General features: G+C 44.4%; 1 protein-coding gene across 2 annotated transcripts in view; it reads left to right on the top strand.

Moving 5' to 3' along the window:
* The window catches only part of PPP2R2C (protein phosphatase 2 regulatory subunit Bgamma), a 577,160-nt gene that overhangs the window by 472,457 nt on the left and 80,920 nt on the right, over positions 1 to 23,783 (top strand). For both annotated transcript variants that reach the window (XM_085642445.1, XM_085642444.1), the window contains one exon: positions 17,033 to 17,202. In XM_085642445.1, the coding sequence (XP_085498571.1) occupies positions 17,033 to 17,202 (170 nt within the window). The remainder of the gene's footprint in view (positions 1 to 17,032; positions 17,203 to 23,783) is intronic.

The following is a 23,783-nucleotide window of genomic DNA, read 5'->3' as shown; positions in this document are numbered from 1 at the left end:
TGGGAGCAATTTATAATTATGTTGTGGCGACCCGTGGAATGGCCACCTCCCCGGGGATCCAATCAAATTAGAGGAGTGTGGGGTGGCTTCTGCCCCCCCACAATGCCCTGGGGACAACCACCTCCCCGGGGCACTAATTATTTACAAATGGGGGTCCGTTGAGGACCCCGGAAACTACCACCTCCCCGGGGCTTTAAAGAGTTGGGAGGGAGGCCGCACGGCCCCCCTCCTGGAGCCCTCCTTGGCCCTGGGGACAGCCACCCCCCAGGGCCGGCTCCAGCAATGTCCCGGGGTGCCCACCCCCGGAACATTGCCGTTTGCTATGCTCCCGCCCTGCCATAGCAAACACTGCTTTGCTTCATGGAAGGGAGAGCAGAAAACCTGCTCTCGCTTCCATGAAGGGAAGTAGATTGCATTTGGGCAAGGGGAGGTGCATGTCAGCAGCTTCCCTTGCCCAAAAGCAATGCCAGCTCCTGCAGGAGGCGGGACGCCGGTAGGGATCGTGGGGGCTTTGGGGCTCCTCCCACGCTCCCCATCAAAGAGGTCAGGCCCCAGGGGATGGGGTCCCCGGGGCCAGAAGTGGCCTGGGAGGGGGGCCACATGGCCCCCCTCCCCTTGATTTTATTTATTTAAAAAAAAACAGAAGGCTGGCCCCGGGGCCATAATTGGCCTCAGAAGGGGGTCCTCTCCCCAAAAAAATACAGTGGCCAGGCCCCGGGGGATGGGGTCCAGGAGAGGGGGGGCACGCTGCCCCCCTCCCTTTTGGAATTGTATATTAAAAAATAATTTAAAAAAAATAAGACCGGGCTCGGGGAATGGGGTCCCCAGGGCCAATAATCGGCCTTTGGAGGTGGGCCGTGCGGCCCTCTTCTCATTTTTTTATAAATAAAAAAACAAAGTATGGCTCAAGCCCTGGGGTATGGGGTCCCCAGGGCCCACAAAATATTGACAGAAGGGGGACCACACAGCCTCCCTTCTAAAAAATCAAAATCAGACAGAAGCCGGCATCTCACCTGAGGCCCCACCCCTCCTTGCACCACTCTGCAAATGCGCCTCCTGGTGCATTTTGGGTTGCGAGATGAAGTCCCCTAGAGTCTTATGGGTCCTTAGGGGCCAACTAGCCCACCAGGTACGTCCAGTAAGCCCCACACAGTGGGATTGCAGAGAGGTGGTCCGAGGCCATGCCCCTTTTTACACCATTCTACAAACGCTCCTCTTGGCGCATTGCTGGTGGGGCGATGAGGTCCTCTTGTGTCCTGAGGACCTCAGGACTAAAGTGGACTTTGTCTTTGAGCAGCAGTGCGCCAGGATACGCACTTCAGAGTGGTGTAAAATGGGGGTGTGGCCTTTGAGCACTGTCAGCAAACCAGCTGTATGGGGCTTACTGGAGGTAACAGGATGGCTACTTGGCCCCCAGGGATCCTCGGGAGGAAAGGGAACTTCCTCCCCCAACCAAGAGCCTGCCAGGGGACACGTTTGCAGAGTGGTGGAGAAAGGGGGCATGGCCTGTGTCTACCTCTCAGCAATCCCACTGTGTGGGGCTTACTGGAGGTAAGAGGTAGGCTAGTTGGCCCCTAACCACCCTAAGCAGCGAAGGGGACTTCAATCCCCATCAAAGAGCGCACCAGGGAGCACGTTGGCAGAGTGTTGGACAAAGGTGGGCGTGGCCTGCTATGAGAACTTAACAATCCTGGTGTGTAGGACTTACTGGAGGTAATAGGAGGGGTAGTTGGCCCACAGGGATGTCCTTTGGGGCCAACTTCCCCTCTTCTTACCTCCAGTAAGTCCCATACAGTGGGTTTGCTAAGACGTCTTAGGAGGCCTGCCCCTTTACTGCACGACTCCACAAACGTGCCTCCTGCAAGACTACAGGATGGGGGATGAAGTCCACTTTACTCCTGAGGGACTTTGGGATACCTCCTGGTACCTCCTGTAAGTCCTACGCAGCAGAATTCGGAGGACCAGTACCCTTTGTCCACCACTATGTAAAAGTGACTACTAGTTAAAGAAGCATTTGCAATGTAATAGGTTTCGCATTTGCAAGAGTTAGAGCTATTAGCGTTGTAAAAGTGTTTTAATAATGTTTCTTGGATTGGAGTGGATGTAGGTTGTGTGTAGTGAAATTATGTGGTATGTTGTGCAGCGAAATTATGTGGATAGAAAGTATGTGGTATTTAGTGTGTAGGAATTATGTAGAGTGGGATTATGTGTTATGGAGAGTAATTATGTGGTATGATAGTCTGTGTTGTGGAGTTGTAACCTCAGGTTTAGTCTTCCTCATTTCCATAGAAGCTAAACTATGAACTCATTGAGACAAAACAAAAAGAAGGTACCACTGAGGAGCACTTCTGGACCCAGTCAGAGGTATGAGCAGGGCCGCTGGAATTATGTGACTGTTTGGCTGCTCCGACTTTTGCACAATTATACATTTACCGCATTGGCCACATAATCCATCATCTGCTGCATAATCTGCAGATTTGAACAAAAAAACATTGTTTCTAGCTCAAACGGCTTAAACGTTAGCAAAAATGCAGCAACAAGTGTTACAGCGTGGTGGGAGGCCCTGTGCAAACCTAGAATGGTCACCTGTTACTTATTGCTAAATGTGGGTATTAAATTGCTACTAATGGTGTGTAAACCGCTCTTGCTTCTTTCTGCACTCTCTTGCTTCTTTCTGCACCCCTGTTCCCTCTTTCTGCACCTTTCCTGCCTGTGTCTACACCTCTCTTGCCTCTTTCTGTACCTGTGTTGCTTTTTTCTGCACTTCTCTTGCTGTTTCTGCACCCTTCCAACCTCTTTCAGCACCTCTGTTGCTTCTTTCTGCACTTCTCATCCTTCTTCCTGCACCCCTCCTGCCTCTTTCTGTACCTCTCTTGCCTCTTTGTGCACCTCTTCTACCTTTTTCTGCACCCCTTTTGCCTCTTTTTGCACTTCTCTTGCTTCTTTCTACACCTCTCTTGCTGCTTTCGGCTCCTCTGTTGCCTCTTTGTGCATTTCTCTTGCCTGTTTCTGCACTTTCCCTGCCTGTTTCTGCACCTCTCTTGCCTCTTTCTGCACCTCTCTTGCCTCTTTCTGCATTTCTCTTACTTCTTTCTGCACCTCTCTTGCATCTTTCTGCACCCTTCTTTCCTTATTTGCATCCATGTTGCCTCTTTCTGCTGTTCTCTTGCTTCTTTCCACACCTCTGTTGCTTCTTTCAGCAATTCTCTTGCCTCTTTCTGCACTTATTTTGCTTGTTTCTGCACCTCTCTTGCATCTTTATGCACCTCTGTTGCCTCTTTCTATACCTCACTTGCTTCTTTCTGCACCCCTTTTGCCTCTTTCTGCACCTCTCTTGTCTCTTTCTGGACCTCTGTTGGTTTTTCTGCGCTTCTCTTGCTCTTTCTGCATCTTTTGCACCTCTGTTGCTTCTTTCTACACTTCTCTTCCTTCCTTCTGCACCCCTCCTGTCTCTTTCTGTACCTCTCTTGCCACTTTGTGCACCTCCCCTACGTCTTCCTGCACCCCTCTTGCCTCTTTTTGCACCTCTGTTGGTTCATTCTGCACTGCTCTTGTTTCTTTCTTCACCCCTCTTGCCTCTTTCTGCACCCTTCTTTTCTCTTTCTGCACCTCTCTTGCCTCTCTCTGCACCCCTGTTCCCTCTTTCTGTATCCTTCCTGCCTGTTTCTATACCTCTCTTGCTTTTTTTGTACCTCTGTTGGTCCTTTCTGTACTTCTCTTGCTCTTTCTGCACCCTTTGTGCCTCTTTCAGCACCTCTGTTGCTTCTTTCTGCACTTCTCTTCCTTCTTTCTGCACCCCTCCTGCCTCTTTCTGTACCTCTTGTGCCTCTTTATGCACCTCTCCTACCTTTTTCTGCACCCCTCTTGCCTCTTTTTGCACCTCTATTGGTTCTTTCTGCACTGCTTTTGATTCTTTCAGCAATTCTCTTGCCTCTTTCCGAACTGCTCTTCCTTCTTTCTACACCCCTTACCTCTTTGTGCACCTCTGTTGCCTCTTTCTGCACTTTATTTGCTTCTTTCTGCACCTCTCTTGCCTCTTTTGGCTCCTTTGTTGCTTGTTTCTGCACTTCTCTTGCCTCTTTCTGCACCTCTGACTTAGAGGTAGTTTTAATCCCCCTGCCCTATTATGTATTAGAGCCTTAAAGGGGAGGTCATGCCAATCACAGGGGTACTCCAACACATAGTGTACCCTAGTGTATGTAGGTGTTTTTACTGTATTCTAAGTGTCTTTCAGCATAGCACTGGCTCCAGGCCTGGTTAGTCAGAGTCAGTTACCACCAGTACCAGTCAGCAAAAAGTTGGGGGCACAGGATGACTTTGCAACAAGGCCTCTTTCTGCACCTCTGTTGGTTCTTTCTGCATATCTCTTTCTTCTTTCTGCACCTTTCTTCGTCTTTCTGGACTTCTATTGCCTCTTTCTGCATTTCTCTTGCTTCTTTCTGCAATTTTCCTCCTCTTTCTTCACATGTCCTAGGCATAGTTAGAAATTAGCATTCAAAAAACCTTTAAAATTCACTGAATAAACCATAGTTTTGAGAGACGTTATAGTTAGAAATTAGCATTTAAAAAACCTTTGAAATCCATTGAAAAAAACATAGGTTTCAGGGACGTTATAGTTAGAAATTAGCATTTAAAAAAAATCTTTGAAATTCCCTGAAAAAAACATAGGTTTCAGGGATGTTATAGTTAGAAATTAGCATTTAAAAAATCTTAGAAACTCTCTGAAAAAACCACAGGCTTCAGGGAAGTTACAGTTAGTTGGACATTTCACTCGTACAAAACCAGAGAAATTTGGTCGTTATAGTTAGCTGAGCTAACTATAACTTGCGCCCCTTCAATGCACTGCTGATGACGTCACATACTACATCATTCAAGTTTCGTTACACCACTGAATCAAGGCACTGGTTGAGTATGCTTTTTCAGGATGATTTATCATCGAAGCGGTCTGCAGTACATATTGTTACCAGTTCTTTGAAAATATACATAGAAAGGGCTTTGGTTCCAACCAGAGGAGTGGGCTTTGATTCCACCCAGAGGAGTATTACTCTGTCACATCATGCTATTAGCTGTTCGGTTCTGCCCTCTATGGAAGCACTTTTATTGAAATGCATGAGTGACTAGTTAACATCTGAACATACACTCAGTCATCACACATTGGGTACTTTATCCATTACATGCATTTTATACAGGAGACACTCATTTTTGTATTTGAATGTTTTTGCAGGGCTCAACCGTAAGCCACTACCACCTTCACCACTACTAAACACCATGACTTACATCAATACCACCACTACCGTTATTACCACAGTCACCAAATAAATTTGGGCATGCTAGTGTTTGCATGCTTTACTACATGAAAGCCAGATCTATTAAGTCTGTAGTTTTTTCCACAGTCATGCGATGTCTGTTGCAAGACTATTGTTACCTTACAGTGGGCTTAAAGCTGTCCTATTCCTTACCATTGGTTGCCTTCATTGTCACTCTCATTTGCTTACTTCCTTTTCGTTAATGTGTGTGGCTTTTCTTCCTCTTCTTGTGTTTTTCCCTGCTCTGGAGCAAGGGCACATTACATGTATCCTTTCACTCCATTCTTTTCAGGAGCTACTTTTTTCTTTTTGTTTAAGCCCTCTACTAGGGTACGTGCTTTTTCTTTTTGTTTAAGCCCTCTACTAGGGTACGTGTTTCCTCCCGCTGTCTCCCTCATGCATTTCTCCCCCTCCACCACATTAGTTTGTGTTGCCCTTTCACACCCATCTGCTTTCACCTGATCTCTTCTATGATGCTCTTGGTGGCTTATCCTCCCACTTTTTTCACCTGCGTGCTTGTCCCCTTTCTGTGTTGTGCACTCTCTCATTTATTTGCTCCTTCCAGGTACCTTTCTCTCTGTTGCCTATCCCCAGCCGGGCCCTCCATGATCCTCCACCACAACTCCATGTTTCTTCTTCCGTGTTGCTTCCCTCCACCAGATCTACTTTTTCTTTTTTTTGTTTATCAATCTAGATTGGATCGACAAAAAAACCCGCTTGCCTCATTTTGTACGCATGCATCCGCTCAGTCTGCGCACCTACCAAATGGCATAGTAGGTGGCGCCATATATATTTTTTTAAAAGCCATGCTGCACGGCATTGGTGATGCAGTACATCATAGCTGGAATTATTGGCAAAGCCAATAGGTCCCAAAGGCCCGACATATTGGCTTTTCCAATGCTTGTTTTATTTTCTGTTGTCACCATTTCTAGTGATCATAGCCAACAGATGCATTTTTAAAATGCCTTTCCTTTATTCCAACTACATTCAGGGCAAAGATACCTTTCAGGTAATGGGCGTGATTTGTCAGTGAAATGGGAGAGATGCTAATAGGTTTGTGTTCTCACCTTAAAACATGTAAGATTGGCTTACACCCAATTGCCATATTTAGTTTACTTGTAAGACCCTAGTAAAGTAGCACTTCTTGTGCTCAGGGCCTGTAAATTACATGCTACTAGTGGGCCTGCTGCACTGATTGTGCCACCCACTTTAGAAGCACTTTAAACATGTCCCAGACCTGTCATTGAGGTCTGTGTATGTGCAGTTTTAAATTTGCCATGTCGACGTGGCAAAGTAAGCCTGTTGCTTAAACTTTCCTTTTTAATACAAATAAGTCACCCCAAGGGTAGGCGCGGGACAGCTAGAGGGCAGGGTGCAATATATTTTAAAAGCAGAGTATGTACTTTAAAGTTGTACATGTCCTGGTAGCGAAAAACTCTTAAATTCATTTTTCGCTACCGCTAAGCCAACCTCTCCCATAGGATAACATTTGAGTTAACGTATTACATTTTATACATTTATTTTCCAAATGGAAACAGGTGATCCCTTTATGTTTGGTGTTTCAGGAATTGTATTTTCAAATCCTAACTTATGGTGAAGTCAGATTTTAAATAACAGTTTTGAAAATGCCACTTTTAGAAAGTTGACATTTTCTTACCTCAGTCATTTGGTGCCTGCAGCTTGTCTCCGAGTCAAATGACTAGGAGTGGGTGACAGTTGGGCTTTGTGTATTCTTCCTAGACAGCCATACACAATGGGGAGCTTAGGTGTAACTGGATGGGCCATCACTGGCAAGATGAGTGGGAGGAGCTGGGCCCAGCGCCACTGATACTTTAATAGGCTGTGCCCTGTCTCCACGCAAAGTGCTGCATACCCCCAGTAGTTAGTCTGGAGCCAGGGTCAGGAAGGCAGGGCACATGTGCACTTCAAAGGCATGTCTCTTGAAGCTTCTCCCCACTTCAAAGGTACAACTAGGTATAAATACTGGACCTCAGACACCAACTTGACAGTGCGCTTCTGGACCTGTGGATACCCTACCAAGAAGAAGGAGTGCTGTGCTGCTGAAATGATTGCCACTCTACTGACCTATTGCTCTGAAGGACTGCTGCCCTGCCGTGCTGACCTGCTCCTGCTGCCCTCTTGTCTGGATGGGAAAGACTGGACCTGCATCTCTAACTCAGAACCCAGAGTGACACCAAGGGCTCTTTAGCCGGACTCCTGATCTGGAGCCTCAGGGGCACAGCAGGCTTCCAAAAACCTTGCACCTGGACTGTGCCATCTGTGAGTCTACCCTGCCAAATGGTGCCATCCCAGTCCTGGAGCCTTGGAAGTGGGCATAGGGTGTTTGCCAGCCTCTGTGGATCCAGTGAAACTGATGCATCTCCTCTGTTGCACGGTTCAACCCCGAGTAGAACCGACACATCATCATCTGTGCATGGATTGAACCCATAGCAAAACCCTCATCGCCTTCTGCAACACCCACGGAGCCGCCACTGCATGACTCATCCTTGGCATAGTTCTTCCCATCCCTCATCGACGGCAGCCTCGAAGACGATGCCGGACTCTGCATCACAGCCTTGCAGCTCCTTGGATCCAACGCATCGTCCCCACTATGCGTGGCATCCTCGGCGCTAGACTTCTCATCACAAGCCTCGCCGATGGCATCCTCGACAATGATGCAGGCCCTCACATCTTAGCTTCTCTGCATCATGGAACTTGTGCATCGCTTCGGCTGCACTTTGCACCTTCGATGTGGATCTTCGCAATGCTCGGCAAACCAGGATTTAATGTACTTTGTTCAGCTGGCCTATCTGGGTACCTGTAGCTGGCCCGCACTCCATTGAAGTCGGCCTGAACTTATGACTTTGTCCTGGTCCAGTGCGACTAGATAGCCACAGTTGGCGCTTTGTGCTTTTTGGCACTATCTTCACTAAAATATTTAAAATTCCATATCTCTGGTTCTACGGATTGGATTTTTGTCGTTTTCGTCTTGTTTTGTTTAATAAAGGAATATCTAGTTTGCTAACTTGGTGTGTGATCCTTTTCATGAGGTGTTTTTCACTTTATTATTGTTTGAAGTGTTGCTCTAATGCTGTACACATTGCTTTTAAATTAAGCCTGACTACTATGTGGCGAGCTACCAGTGGGATGAGAATAGTTTAAATTAGGGTTGGCTTGTGGCTCAACCTAACAAAGATCATGATTGTTACTTTCAACCACCAACTCAGTTTCTCACATGTACTTTTTCTGACTTTGCTGGGAAGGTGGTCTGCACCAAAAGAGATGCCAAATTGAACTTTGCACAAAGACTCAAAAAAGGTTGTATTCTTTTACAAAACAAATGGAAAATAGCTTGTGTTGGGACATCCTGCATCTCTTCAAACTGTAAAACAGTCTTGACAGGTGTCACCGACTGATTGTTGTTTTACATGAACTGCCAGCAGCCAATCAGATTAAACTACAACAAAGTCCCATTCTGATGCTTCAGGCAGTTCCAGAATAGTTGCAGCAATTCAGAATGGCAGCCATCAGCCAATCGGTACAGGGTCGGACTGGGAGAAAGAAAAATTTGCCCAGACAGCAAAATTAAATGGCCTTGAGTAGCGGACAAGATAGCTGAAAAGAGACCACATGTGCAAACTAGTCCAGTTTTGAACCTATAGAGACAAGTTGTATGGGTATTTTGCAAGGTATGGGAGACTGCATGCATTTGTGTTTGTTGCAGGCAATATTTCTGACAATATCAGGGAAATCAACTTTAAAAACCGGCTCACTTTGCCATAAAACGGGCCCACAAACCGCATTAAAACCGTCCCACATACTAATATGTCACACCAGCCCATCAGGCACTGCCTGATTGCCATATAGGCCAGTACGACCCTGAGTTAGAAAGGGTATCTGTGGTTTGACCCTTGTGATTAGCTGATGGAATACCAGTTGCCCTGCATCTGCACATCCATCCATCCTGTGACAAACTAGTCCATGGCCCACAGTATAGGCAGGTAATCTTGCAACAGTTTGTGGATCACTCCAAAATACATGGTAGGTGGAAGATTGTTAAGGGGATTTAGCTGATTTTATTTCTATAAGACTCGGAGAATGCTAAAATATAATAGATCCCTTACAGAAGAAGCCTTCCAGGCAGGTGGTGGGCATCGGTGCAGCATGTCTGCTACTTGAATGCGTTTAATCCAGTACAACTATTATGAAATTCTAAAATAAATGTAATATAGTCCTATCTACTCATTAAAACCTAAAGGTTAATCGCTTACAATCGTTGGGTGAACAAGAGTCAATATATTTCCACAGTATTGCATTATATATGATTGGGGCTTGAGCGCACATAGCCCATTGAATAGGTTCTGGGTATAATTACACGAATAATGCCAAGGTAAGTCCATTCTGAATGACACTACCTTGATGAGTGATCCTCCTCGTTGACAAAGAGTTTATCTAGACATCCTGCAGACCTTCACTGAATATAGATTTCCTGTCGCCTGAGGCAAACTGCATCCAGGCATGAACATGGCCATGTCAGAATGTCCCTGCTGGATTCCCTAATTAATACCGACCTTTCAGAAATGAAAGATGTTTGCTGGCCTGTAAAAGGAGCTTCATATTAAAGAGTCTACCTTTCAGTTGCAGTATCTGGAAGGGACATTCTCTTAGATGTATATAGAGGGAATTAATCTTCCTTTGAAATGGTAAGTTTCACAATGAAGGAAAACAACACTGGGTGGTATTCGGAATTATGTCTATAACTTGTGTTATTGTCCTACCTAAGAGGTAAAATATAAGCTTCTTTTGTAGCTGTTCATTATGAAATGGAGGGTGGATACATTAATGGTCGCCAACCTCCTCCGCAAAATGTTTTGTTTGTCTCCAAGACCCAATTTTAGAACTCCTGCCTTCAAACGTCTTGATCCTGGTATTTGCACCTAAGGAGAGTGGGCTCTCCAATTTAACAAAGTGTGCTGCACTGTCTTACAATTTCATATTCCTGTAAGAAAGCAAGCACTTCCCCGCATGAATATCCTACCCATGAATATGTGTATGCTTTCATTTTGAGGCGATGTAAGCAGTAAGGAAGCACATTGGGTGTGCAGATTATCATAGAAAATGTGTATTGTCTAATCTATTCAGAGTGAATGTGGAGTTTCTTGTATCAATCCATGATTGGCATATTTGCTTTACTACTAAGTCCCTAGTAAAGTGCACAAGATGTGCCCAGGGCCTGTAAATCAAATGCTACTAGTGGGCCTGCAGCACTGATTGTGCCACCCGCATAAGTAGCCTTGCAAACATGTCTCAGGCCTGCCACTGCAGTGTCTGTGAGTGCAGTTTGAAACTACCATTTCGACCTGGCATGTGCACCCACTTGCCAGGCCCAAACCTTCCCTTTCACTACATATAAGTCACCCCTAAGGTAGGCACAAGGCAGCCCGATGGGCAGGGTGCAGTGTAAATACACTTTGAAATAAATGTATGATGTGTACTGGTGTGTTTTACATGTCCTAATAGTGAAATACTGCTAATTTCATTTTTCACGATTGTAAGGACTATCTCTCCCATATAGTAACATGGGAATTTCCATAAAATAGCTTTTAAGTTTAATTTCCCATTGGGAGCAGATAGAGATTTAGAGTTTGAGGTCTCTGAACTCCCAATTTAAAAATACATCTTTTGGTAAAGTTGTTTTTTAGATTGATTGTTTGAAAATGCTACTTGCTAAGCGGGCCGGTTTTAACGGGGGATTTCGAGGGACGATGCAGAGGGAAAATTCAATAAATAATTAATTTTCCCTCGGCATCGTCCCACGAATTCCCCACTCACCTGCACGGACCGCGGCTGCTCTGCACTACAAAGACTTTCCTTTGAAGGTTGCCTACTTCGAAGGCAGAAAGGGGTATAAGTGCTAGACCTCTGACACCCCAAAATTAGAACACTTTTAGACTGAGGACATTCTGCTGGGAAGAAGAGCTGGAGAAGCTGTCAGAATGGACTGCCGATTTTCTATTTTCTTTGCTGTGCTGGCCTGCTTCTTGCTGCTTCTGTCCTGGGAGTGAAAAGACTGGACTTTGCTTTTTACATTCTGCTTCTATGGTTCTTCAAGGGCTTGAATTGAGCTTCCCTCCTGTTAAGAAGTCTCAGGGCCATCAAAGACTTCACCTGCCGGTGCCTGGGATCCTCTACTGAGAGTCCTGACTTGCCAAGTGGTGCCAAATCCAGGTCCTGGGCCACTGGATTGTGATTTTGAGCAAATCCACGCATCAACTCTCAGCGTCTGTTTTATCGACGCACCACTGTAAAAGATTGATGCATCATCGCTGCCTGCCCCGTAAGCCTGGTTTCCACTTGACACATTGACCACAGCTTTCACCGCAGGCCCCAGCTTGCCATCACAATACAATAGATGAATCGCCGCAGCGTACATTTCGAGCCCCTTGTCACTGATGTCAAAGCAGGTGACACGGACTACGACATAGCACCTGCTTTGCAACTGTGAAATCGACACAGCACCTGTTTCGCTGCTGTGTCGATGCATCGACACAGCGCAACTGGATTTTTGATGCATCTTTCCTGGGCGCCGATTCTTCATCGACTCCGCACGGCAGTAAGGAACCGAGGCCGCGTGTCTGGAAACCGATGCATCACCTTCTCTGCCAGTAAGGAACTGACCCATCACCTTCCCTGCCAGTAAGGAACCAATGCATCACCTCCTCTGCCAGTATGGAACTGATGCATCACCTCCCCTGCCAGTAAGGAACAAACGCATCGCTTTGCTTTTCCAGCACCTCCCCTCTTTTAATAATTGCACCCACAATTGCTGCCAACTGCACCATTTTTTAAAAGAAAAAAAGCTATCTAGCCTACCTGCACGTTATTTGCACTTTTGCTTCTCGTGTGTTTGCTACCGGCAAGTGTTTTGGACTACTACGTGGCCTCAAACCGAATCTTGGTCTATTTGACGCCCAAATGCGCCAGTTGATTATTCAAGCTTCCATACTAGCCCGATTGGACTACTGTAATTTGCCCTCCCCAAGTACAGCCATGCTTCAAATCTCCTCCACCGCTTGTATTGGCTGCCCTCGAACACCGTGTTCATTTCAAGGCGCTCTGTATCACGCACAAGATATTGACAGGGATCGGCCCAGACATTCTTGCTGATCTGTGCACCCTATACTCCCCACCGCGAGCACTGCACTCGGCCAATTTGCTTCTTGCACGAATTCCACGCATACGTAGGACCAGATCTGGCGGCCGCTCTTTTAGACGTCTGATCCCCGCCCTATGGAACTCCCTTCCACTACACATTCGCAGCAATCCTGATCACCAGGCCTTCAGACGACTTGTGAAGACCTGGCTCTTTCTTCAGCTCTAACTCTTGGTTTGCTCCCTGCTTAGTCCTGCTCCAGCGTTGGGACGACTCTTTGCCGAGGCAGCCATGCGCTCTACAAGTATTCTAATCTAATCTAATCAAATCTCTCCTGCGCCTGCTTAGTCTTTGATTTTTGATGCATCTAAGGTACTTTGTGATAAAGAAACACATCCATTGATTGTTATTGACTAAAACTTGGTATACCTTTTAAAAGTGATTGTTAGATCTGGCTCCTTTTTTAGGTTTATCACCAAACTTTTTGCCTCCTATTTTTTTGACTCTGTTTTTGATGGCTATAGGATTCTGGGTACTTTACCACTGATGATTTGTGCTAAAGTGCATATGCTCTCTGTGTAAACTGGGAATTTGATAGGCATATTTGATTTACTAGTAAGTCCCTAGTAAAGTGCATAATGTGTGCCAGGGCCTGTAAATCAAATGCTCCTAGTGGGCTTGCAGCACTGGTTGTTCTGTAAATGCGTCTCAGACCTACCATTGTAGTGTCTGCGCACACAGTTTTAAACTGCCATGTTGACCTGGCAAAAACCTTCCATTTTCTTACATATAAGGCACCCCTAAGGTAGGCCCAAGGTACCCCGTGGGCAGAGTGCAGTATATGTGAAAGGTAGGGCATGTACTGGTGTGTGTGACATGTCCTGATAGTATAATATTGTGTATTTTATTTTTCACTATTGAAAGGCTGTCTGTCCCGTAGGCTATCATTGGAGCGGCACTGCAACCTTTTTATTTGTGTAACTTTGCATTGGGACAAGATAGAAAATGGAGTTTAGGCTTTCTGAATTTATTAACACACCTTTTAGTGAATGTGGGTTTTAAATTGTGTGTTTGAAAACAGGAGCACTTCTCCTGATGTGTTTGTTGTAGGACTGCCTGCAATTGCTGCTCCTGCCTGGAGCCGGAGAAAAGACTGAACTGTTCTTTCCCAAAATTGCCACCCAGCATGTGGTGGGTGCTGTATCTTTTCCCTTTAGTTCAAAGCAGCGCATGTGGAGCACTTGCCAGGTTGCTGAATGTTCAATGAGAGTTGTGGGCTCATTCTGAGCCCCCCTTCTTTGAAAGGGGAACCGCGACATGCGCAGTCAGAGGTAAGAGGGGCCAACCCATGGCACACTCCCCCTTGTCCAGGGATTTGCCAGTGAAGAAGTGGAGGAGCTCTGCCGTTGTCCTGCTGTGGACGGGGCTGGCAAGGAAGGATGTGTTTTAAAAAAAATGCATGGCGATATTCGCAAATATTTCGCGAAAATCATCATGAATTTTAAAAAAATGCTTTTATGCCATGGTGGAACCCAAGACCAAGGCTTGGGGGTCAGGGTATTCCTACCCTGCTCCCTATTCTTTTTTTCAGTTGTTTTGTGAAGCCAAGTCCCAGAGTGGCTGCCAACACTTCCTGGCTGAAGTGTTGGCAGCCAATCAGATCTCTGCATTTCCCTGCACAAGCTCATTATTACTTGCGAATTAGCTGCGATTGCAGATATACAAATTTGGATTTCCTTAAATTTCTCAACAACTACTGAACAGATTTACACCAAATAACAAAAAAGCAAATATTCCATGTTTGTTTTTTTAAATCTGTTGAGCGGAAAATCCATGGGTGAAATTTAGGCATGATCCTTGCTACATTATCTGGAGCTATTGTTGACTTTATTCTGAGTGGTTTGCTAAATAGAATAGATAATGGGGAGAACGAATGCTCCAGGTGTGCCACTCTACATGATGGAATAAAAACATGTTTATCTTTTGAAATAATAACTTCCAGAAGCTAGAAAGTACGAAATATGGGAATAACATCAGAGGCAAATTCTATAGCAAAATGCATATTGAGATTCCCTTCTTTTTTCTACAACAAAGAACATAATAATTATTGGGTTTCAATTCTTGCCATTTTTTGTGTCATTTGGACAGCTAGTGTGGTAGTCTGAAAGATGGTAATTGCCTCCTGCTCATCAGACTTCCATTGAAAAAGTGACAGGATAATTGCACATCTGCCTGACTGGCTGCCTTTTTTAGAGAGCGATTAAAATTAGAGAGAAATTGTATGCAGAACTTCTGGTATATATTTGTTTTCTTGTAGACGTATTCTACTATTTTAAAACTGCATTTGTCATTATATTAAAGCAATACATTAAATACAAATATTAAATTGCCATTACAGTCAGTGGTGTATCGCACACATTAGTAGATTATAATCAATACAGTCACTGTCACAAAAAGAATATGAGCGAACTGAACATAGCAAGTACACGGTGCGGCACTTACGTGGCAACGAAGAGGGAAGAGAGTACTTGGAGCGCGGCCTTAACTTTGATTATGGACACCCTTACTGACTTGAGTTCAATAATCATAAGCCTTAAGGTATTACAGCTTGACTTCAAGAGTGGTGTTACAGCAAATGCATGCATTGCAATCCACTGATACCTCCAGAATTTAATACGCGTGACCCATCCAAATGTCTCTGCAACCATATGTGCCCAGCATCACTTTGCAATCTGCTGTAGTTTGACTGCTTGTCCCTGGACAGTTTATAAGGACAGTGTGGGGAAGGATCTCTTCCAGCAGAAGCGTGTGGGCATTACTGGTATGACTTGAAGGACTTGGTTCTGCTTTTCTGCGTTGTCCGGTTCTCTGGTAGAAAGCCTCTCGGGATATCTCAATTTGTTTTCCCAGTTCCCACCATCTTTATAGGCAATCGATGACTGGGAATAAATGCAACTGCTAAGCCTTTAAAGACAACCAGCAGTTCTCCTGTCCCCTGGTAATGAAACCGGTTAAGAAAAAGGGAAGTGAAATGGGCTTCTCATATCTCAGAATCCCCATCAAATCTGCAACCCAAAAAACTAGTAGGGGTCTTCAGACCACAGATGACAACCTGGGAAATGGCATCTCTGTAAGTTTTTTATAAATAGCACGGCGTGCTGCGTGATTTATTTTAACCCTTTAGATGCGCATGACGGAGCGGTTCCATCATGCGCATCGGTCGCGCTGTGCGTATGACGGAACCGCTCTGTCACGGCCCCGCCCGCGCAACGAACCTTCAGCATGGCGCGGTAATCCGCGCCGCGCTGAAGGGGTTAAATAATGTTAATCCTGCTATAGTGTTCTTATACATAGCTATGTCAACAACGAATCCAGCCCCCACATACATGCCCTGCTTGACTGCTCCTCGGATTCTCACCTTGAGACGTATGGAACTTTCTCACTTCATCTAGCCACAGTCACAGTAGTTATGGCAAATAACCAATGAACAGGTGCTGTCACTCACACCAGACCCTGCCATTGCACACCACCGCCTCTCTGTCATTCATTTACTCCAGTAGATCATAATGTTCCTAACCAATCCGGAAACACTAGTGTTGGCGCACTCCGGAAGGTTTGTATGAGCACCGCGCTCCCACCGTTATGTGCAGCCATAAGACCAGGCGTCTGATCACAAAACGTTATTATCTGGCACTATTTCATGTTCTCTGTGAGACAGTACTTAGTAAAAATACCTTTTACCACTGTATTATGAAAGCAGGTTTCTGGGGGTGTGACAAGAATGTTTATGCATATTTATTGTCTGCCATGTTTTCGTGGTGATGTTCTGTTGTTTTTAAGCTATTGTGATTTTGTGCTGCATTATTGCAAGGTCAGTCGTGCTGTGTTCGGTTTTGTTTTATTTCTGTTGATAAGTTCCTTTGAGCATGGTATTGGGTATATCCTCTGTTGTTTATTTTAGATATACCAATAAATGCTGCTATATTTCCAGCCAGAAGCAGCACATGCTATTAAAGTTCACAAACTGTTTTTGGCGTTCCCATTGTGGTACCCATTTTCTGAGGCACCGCCGTGGGAATGCCAAAAACCAGCCCACACGACAGGAGGACACTCCTAATCTGGCAGACGGTCTGACCACGGCTTGGCCTTGCGGCGGGGCGGACCCAGCGCTGCTCCGCCAAAGTCGCAATCAGTCCCTTAATGTGTTATGAATCTCTGTACACACAATCTCACTTGTAGTTGTCCCTAACTTGGCTTATCCAGTCTAAGTGAATAACTGAGAACAGATTGTTATACATTGCTTACATGTAAAAGGACATGTTTGTGGCTCTTAATATAAGCTGGTGTTATTAACTTGAAAATTAAATGAATTCCCCTCTTCTGCAGTTCCAGACAATCCACATTTTCTTCAAGATTTTACAGTTTTTCTGGGAGAGTCACAGTCATTCCCCTAGACAGTGTTTCTCATGGGGTATTAAGAGCTCTGTAAACTCCCGCTGCATATTACCGATACAATATAAGTATGAGGATTCTTTTGTAATGCTGTTTGTTTCCCTCTTTATATTTTTAACAGTTTTTGAAGAACCGGAAGACCCTGGCAATAGATCTTTTTTTTCCGAAATCATCTCATCAGTTTCAGATGTCAAATTCAGTCATAGTGGGCGCTATATGCTAACAAGAGATTACCTCACTGTCAAAGTATGGGATCTGAACATGGAAAGTAAGCCCATAGAAATATACCAGGTGCGTGTTTGTCTCTTATATTGAATGCTGGGACAGTATTTCTAAGAATACTGTGAACCTTTTACATATGTGCATTTATTACCCTAGTATTGCTCACCATCATTGCAGGGCACCCTTCAAACACTGATAGGCAAATGGGGAAGGTTGTTGCGAATAGTAGGGTGTGTGGAGCACAGGCTGAGCTGCAAACAGAAGAGGGAGACGGGGCCTGTCCAATGTTAGACTTTTTGGCAAAATAGTTTTCAAAAATGTCTGAAATATGTTTACTATTTAATATATATAAATATTCTTTGATTTCTTGTACTTCGGAATTTTTCTAAATCTTTTTTTAAAAGACAGAACTGCATATTAGTTGGACAATTTATATTGTTGTAAATTGTGTGTAATTATTTAAAAAAAATACTTGTTCTAGCATTATGTTAAATTAGTTGAAATTCGTTTAAAGCATTTTTAAACTACATACATAGTAAAAGACCCAATAAAAAACATTGGAGGCACAGACCAAAGAAATGTTTACGTTAATCACAAGGGTGGGGAGGGAGCAGTTTCCACACTATTGCATATGCAGAAGCGTGTACAATAAACCCAAGGCAATATAAGCAATCCCAAACAGACCCTGGGGCTCATTTGGAGTATAAAGGATGCCCAGGTTCCGCGGAGGTCTTGCATACTAGGCGAGGACCACTTGTCGAGTTTATAGATCCCTGTCTTGACAGCTGGGGTTATTTTGTTGAAGGTGCTCCCACCTGTCCAACAGGCGCACATCCAACTGAATGCCGGGTGGGTTGCTGTGTTGCAGAAGCCCACTCTTCTTTTCTTTATTTCTCAGAAACAAACCACCAAAACAGTTTGTTTTTTCTGAAGAAACAAAAAAAGGATGGTCCTGATGCGCAGGGGTTTTTGCCATGTGTGGACGGCCATTCATGGTTTTCTTTGCCCAGGTCCTTCAAGCCCTAGTGGTGGCCATAGTAGAGAAATGTGCTTTGAGAGCCAGGCCCTAAGCAAAGCCAGCCTCACACGTGGCGGCCGGTGGAAGATGGGCCACCACCAATGCATGTGCGTCAGCGGCGCCACTCTCACAATCCGCAGTACCCCAAATCTAAAACGGGTAGGAGAAATTGCGTGGTAACTGGGGCAGGAGCCAGGCAATTTACAGCATAACTCCTAGTCTGTTAAACCCTAAATTAACCCCTAAATATATTACCTATCAAACGCAATATACTAACCCTAAAATCTGGCTCAGTGAAAGATTACTAAAAGCTAGCATTAAGCGGAGCTGAATCTGTTCCTTCCAAACAGCACTGAGTACACTTTACTAAGTCTAAAGCAAAAAAGCAATAAGGCAGACAATTCTTGCCATCAGAATAAAATCAAGTATGTTTTGTGTTACACACTAAGAATGGAGCCTGCTGTGCGAGGCGCCAGTGACATATTCCATTTACAAGATGGTAAATAAGTTCATCAGTATAGTTTGGATCCTGAATCAGCAGCTTCACTCTGCCCAGTTCCTGAGACATACATAAAACTTTCATGACTGAGACATAGCACTAACTTATGAAACACATCTCACACCCTTTATATTATAGCAACACGAATGGAATAACTTGTAAATCACAATACACCTCTTCCTGTTCATAACAAATACAATAACAGCAAACATCCATTCATAGAGAACAAAGACACCGCACTTCTTCTTTCCAGACACAACCATACATCACATGGCACTAGCCATTCACAAGGCAGGTCAACACTAGTAAACAAGCCAATGTGACCTAATGAGAACTAACCTTCAATACAGACATGTAGTGGAAAAACCCTTGCAAACAAAACCAAATCCTGCCTGTCTGCATGACACACACCAGTCCACTCCGGAAAGCAAGTGTTCAATAGAATAACAGAGGAAGCCCTCCTACCCCACGCTGAATCCGTAAGGAGGATGATGGGAAAATAAACAGTCACACCACAACTATTGTTCTTACTCAACCCCTCAACTCGATATGTCACAGAATCATCAAGAGAAGGATCCTCCACACCGCACGTTTGACCCACAAACAATATCTTATAATAGTATGAACAGGCCATCTGTCATGTCCTCAGATAATTCTCTAGCACGCTGCCTCATGTAAAACATGCACCAGGCTTCCAACCACAACCTCGCCCTGAACCCACCTTCTAAGGTGTATTGTAGTAAATCATCAGGATAAACCACACAACGTCCCACACATCTCACCAAGGAAAAACACTCCCCCACCATATACAAGACTACATATTGTTCATATGCAGAATGCAGTTAAGCAACAAGTAGGAGCAGAGTAGGTCAAACCCCATCCCCAAGATGGACCAAGGTACAACACACCCCATACCACATACAGGACCACTAAGAACAATACCCAAGTCACCATAGGGACACCATAATCCAAACATCATAACAAACAGGACAAATCGCAATGATAAACCACGCACACTAGCATATGCAAACCTGGGTAAACTAAACTCACTATCACATGCAGAAGCAGGATAAACCACACCTGCAAATCAGTGTAAACCATACCACCACATGTATGACCAGGATAAACCACACCCTCATTACATACAAGACCATAGTAAGCCATGCTTCCCAGTGATCCAAGGGAAATCTCCTCTCCATTCCAGAAACAATGAGTGAATTACTCCGGACAAGGCACAAGGAAGCAGCCATGGATTATAAAGCCGCACTACCTGAAATCATCACATATAATGTACTGTAGATACAAGTTGCACACCTCAATGGTCAGCATTTTATTGACCAAACATAAACATAGATTAAATACAAGTAGAGAGGCAACTACAAACAAATAAGCAGTATTGTAAATTAAAAAAACAAATACATGAATAGATGGCCCCAGGTCTTGGTTGGTGACTTTAATCACTTTGCTTTATTAAATGTTCTCAAAAGGACGCAGCCAACGCATTTCACCTTAAGAAAGGCTTCCCCAGGGGATGAAATCTTAACCACTCCAGATGAACATCTCTTCTAAGTGCATTCAGCCATGCAATAATCTAAAATGATCCAAAATCAATAATCATTATTAATCTTTCACTGGTCAGTTCGTGAATCAAAACTGAAACCGAATGGTCTTCTCTCAGAACGTAAGCAAAATTTCACCCATGCGTAAATGGTCACAATCCCATAATAAACAAAAACGCAAGTCACTTCTATTGACAAATGAGGGTAAATACCCACTAGGGTGTGGATTGTCGATTGTCAAGTGAGGGGTTCCTATTCACAAACCCTCTTGATCTTTATGCGTACCTTTTTTAAGGTGAAACACCTTCGCTGCATCCTTTTTAGAAAATATAATAAAGCAAAGTGACTAAAGTCACCACGCAAGACCTGCGACCATCTATTCATTTATCTGTTTTTTGAATGTACAATACTGATAATTTAAGTCTCTGTCTTAAGTAACAGCGAAGGCTCAGGAAGTTGAGAAGGAACCTAGATGAACAGAGAGAGGACCAGTGCATCAACGTAATCCCAGTTAGCACCCTGGGGGTGCACCCACTAATGACTTATACCATGGACTTTTGTTAACTGTCTCCAAGGCTGGTCACATTGTCTCCCTGAATCTCTCCCAGGCCCAGTGAAGTACGGTCTTGCTGGAGACCATAATGGAGTGGGGCTCATGGCCTTCCATTGAACTAGTCCTGTTATGGTGCCTGAAGGGTAGGTGTTGCAGACGTTTGTTGTTGTGCACAGTCATCCTGTAAGTGGATGTCTGGACAGTGCAGACAAGGAGAGCGTTCTGTAGTGGAGGACTATGGAGATGTAACGATGACCCTAGGTGAGGAGAATACCTGGGCTGGACAGGAAGGCAAGTCTAAGCCCCTCCAGTTAAGCTCCTGCTAAGGAGTATGAGCGATAGTCCCAGAGGCTACCCCGAGGATGCAAGAATTCCTCATCTGAAATTCTGGTGGTCAGGAGGCCCTAGGAGGGTGACACTGGTGACTGGAGTCCGCATCCAGGGGCGAACTGCCACAAATTCCAAGAACAATTCTCCAGCAGACACTGCTCAGATGTAGTATTTTCAATCTAGGATTTGTGACATCCTCTTCTGAAACAAAATGGAACCGCCACGCAGTCCCATATACATGCTTTATACTGTCCCCTAAGAGATGAAGGAGCCCCACCCAGTGGAGTCCTGGGGCCTAACTAACATTGCATATGAGGGGTTTTCCCCAGGCCACTATCAACATTGCTCAATCAATCAATCAATTCAACTTTATTCGATCTATAAGACAATAGACCATAAAAGTACATAGAAAATATGACACACAGCTGTAAACACTCAAGAGGTTAAAAATCATTATACAATAAGACCAGTTAAAAAAAGTATATGTATAAAAATAACAAAGTTTAAGAACAGATCAAGAAGTGTACCAGATATCCATACATCGAATGAGCAAAGAGACACAGATTATAAATCGGATTTCAATGTGCGGTATAATATTGTTGACAGGAACTGCATTGCTCAATGCCCAAGCCATGCCTGAAGTAACGTGCAGAGGAAGGAGGAACAGTGACATCCCTTCCTGTACAGAGGAATCAAGTTTTGGGCAGTGGAGAAAGCTGGCAAACCCGTGCAGTCCCTGGAACTGCAGTGCGGTCCCTATGAACATGGCATAAAGGTGGGCAAGGGCACCTGCCTTGCAAAATACAAGTGTTGGGCACCCCGCACGCTCAAAAAAATCAAAAGTTAAGAAATCATGAGAGAAGAACGCATATCAATGGGCAGTAGTGCGCATGTCGTTCTCTTTACTAAAATTGCCCTGATTCCTCAGCAACCAGGAAAATAAGAGAGTTGGCGCTTCAGAGGGTTCACAGATCCAGGAGCAATGTTTTGTGTCTGGCTAATGAGTATGGTCCTCTGCCGAAAAAGCGAGCACATGGAACCTTTTTATTCTACGCATATAAATAGGTACTTTTGGTCTGACCAGAATTAATAATGTTGTTACTGGAGAGATATATCTGTGAATGTATATGTACGCCTATTGCTTTTAGGTCTAGTTGATTGTGGTGTTACCTCTTTGGTGCAGGGCTTATTCTTAAAGGTTCTTGTTTATGTTAAAGCCAGAAGGTGTGTTTCAGTAAAGATGAAATGTATTGTTATAAGCTATAGGTCTTTCCTTTTTGAATTGAGAAGAACTTAACAAAGTCAATTGGTCTAACCATGTTTGTGATGAAAATGCATATGTGATGTAATAGGCCTGTGTAGGGCTATGTCTGGCTTTTAGGGACGGGCCACTGATGTTCATATTTTCACATAGTTCTTCGCAGACAATGGGAACAGACTATATTGCTAGGGTTGGTTTCCCCCATGACATTTCTTATGCATGAGACGTGCACCTTGGTTATGTTACAAGGCCCCCATAGAAGGGGTTCCAATTTGTTATCCATCTTGAAATCTTTGAAATCTTCGTTATTTTGGGTGTAGTATTCAGTTCTGTGTGCATTCAAGTTTTTACAGAAAAATCACTGACCCGACAATTTCTACCCCACACACCTCCAGGGGCCAGCCTCACACTGCTCTGCCTCATGACCCGAGAGTCAAGTGCTGGGAGGAGTTCTTGGTCCCATGTTTGACAATCCACTATAAGGTGGCGTCAGGACCCAAGAAGCGAATGGCCCCAAAAAGTGAATGGCCCTATTGACACAACTGGGCCCAGTAACTTCTGATTGCCCTGTGACGTCCCAAACTGGATTTCGCACACTCCGCTATCAATGGCAGAAGTTGTACATCTTGATATTCAGTTTTTTTAATGCCCTTCCTTAAGGTGCCAGACTCAACTGTATTCTCATCTTTTATTAAAAAACAACTGGCAATCCACCTTTTCTCCTAAATCTTTCAATAACTACTTATACTAACTAAATATGTTTCAGCCTTTTTGCCAGGTGCCTTAAAACATTAATTCACCCAGGTCGATCTATTGTGAGTTTTGATGTCATGTGAAAGTGTAATAAGGGAAATTGTACTTATATTTTACAAAGGAGATGCACAAGTTTGCAACTTGTACTGGATTGTTTTTGATCATTATCATTAGGATGGTGATATTTATGTCCAATAGTATTAAAATATAAAGTCCAAATCCCCACTCTGAACAAAAAGAAGAAGGGTCTGACACAGCCAGGACGCATGTAAGAGGATTTATTCCAAGGTAGGTTACAACGCAAATTTTTGTAACATAGGGCAGACGCGTTTCAGCAGTTCAGCTTTCATCAGTGCCTGTTACGATGTTTGGAGCCTCGCACCTGGTGGCCATTTAGGTAGTCTCTTGGCCACTCCTGCAATCTTGCTTGGGGCTCCTCCTTAGTTCTTAAAGGGATACTGCAACTTGCGTTGTAGGTTCAGACCACTGCATGCTGGTAATTGCAGTCCTGAGGTTCTGGACTTTTAAGAGTCCAGAGGTGTCAGGGAAACAACACCCAAAGACCCCCGAGTTCCTCCTGTCTCGGTGCACAAATAAACAGAGACACGGGCTTCTCGATGGTGGCGTCAGAGACCAAGGTTTATTTACTGCAGGGACACAGAAGTCATAGGAACCAC

Source organism: Triturus cristatus, chromosome 2_2 (genome assembly GCF_964204655.1).
Source record: "Triturus cristatus chromosome 2_2, aTriCri1.1, whole genome shotgun sequence".
NCBI lineage: Eukaryota > Metazoa > Chordata > Amphibia > Caudata > Salamandridae > Triturus > Triturus cristatus.
The sequence above is the reverse complement of the archived record's forward strand: the minus strand, read 5'-3'. Positions and strand labels throughout refer to the sequence as shown.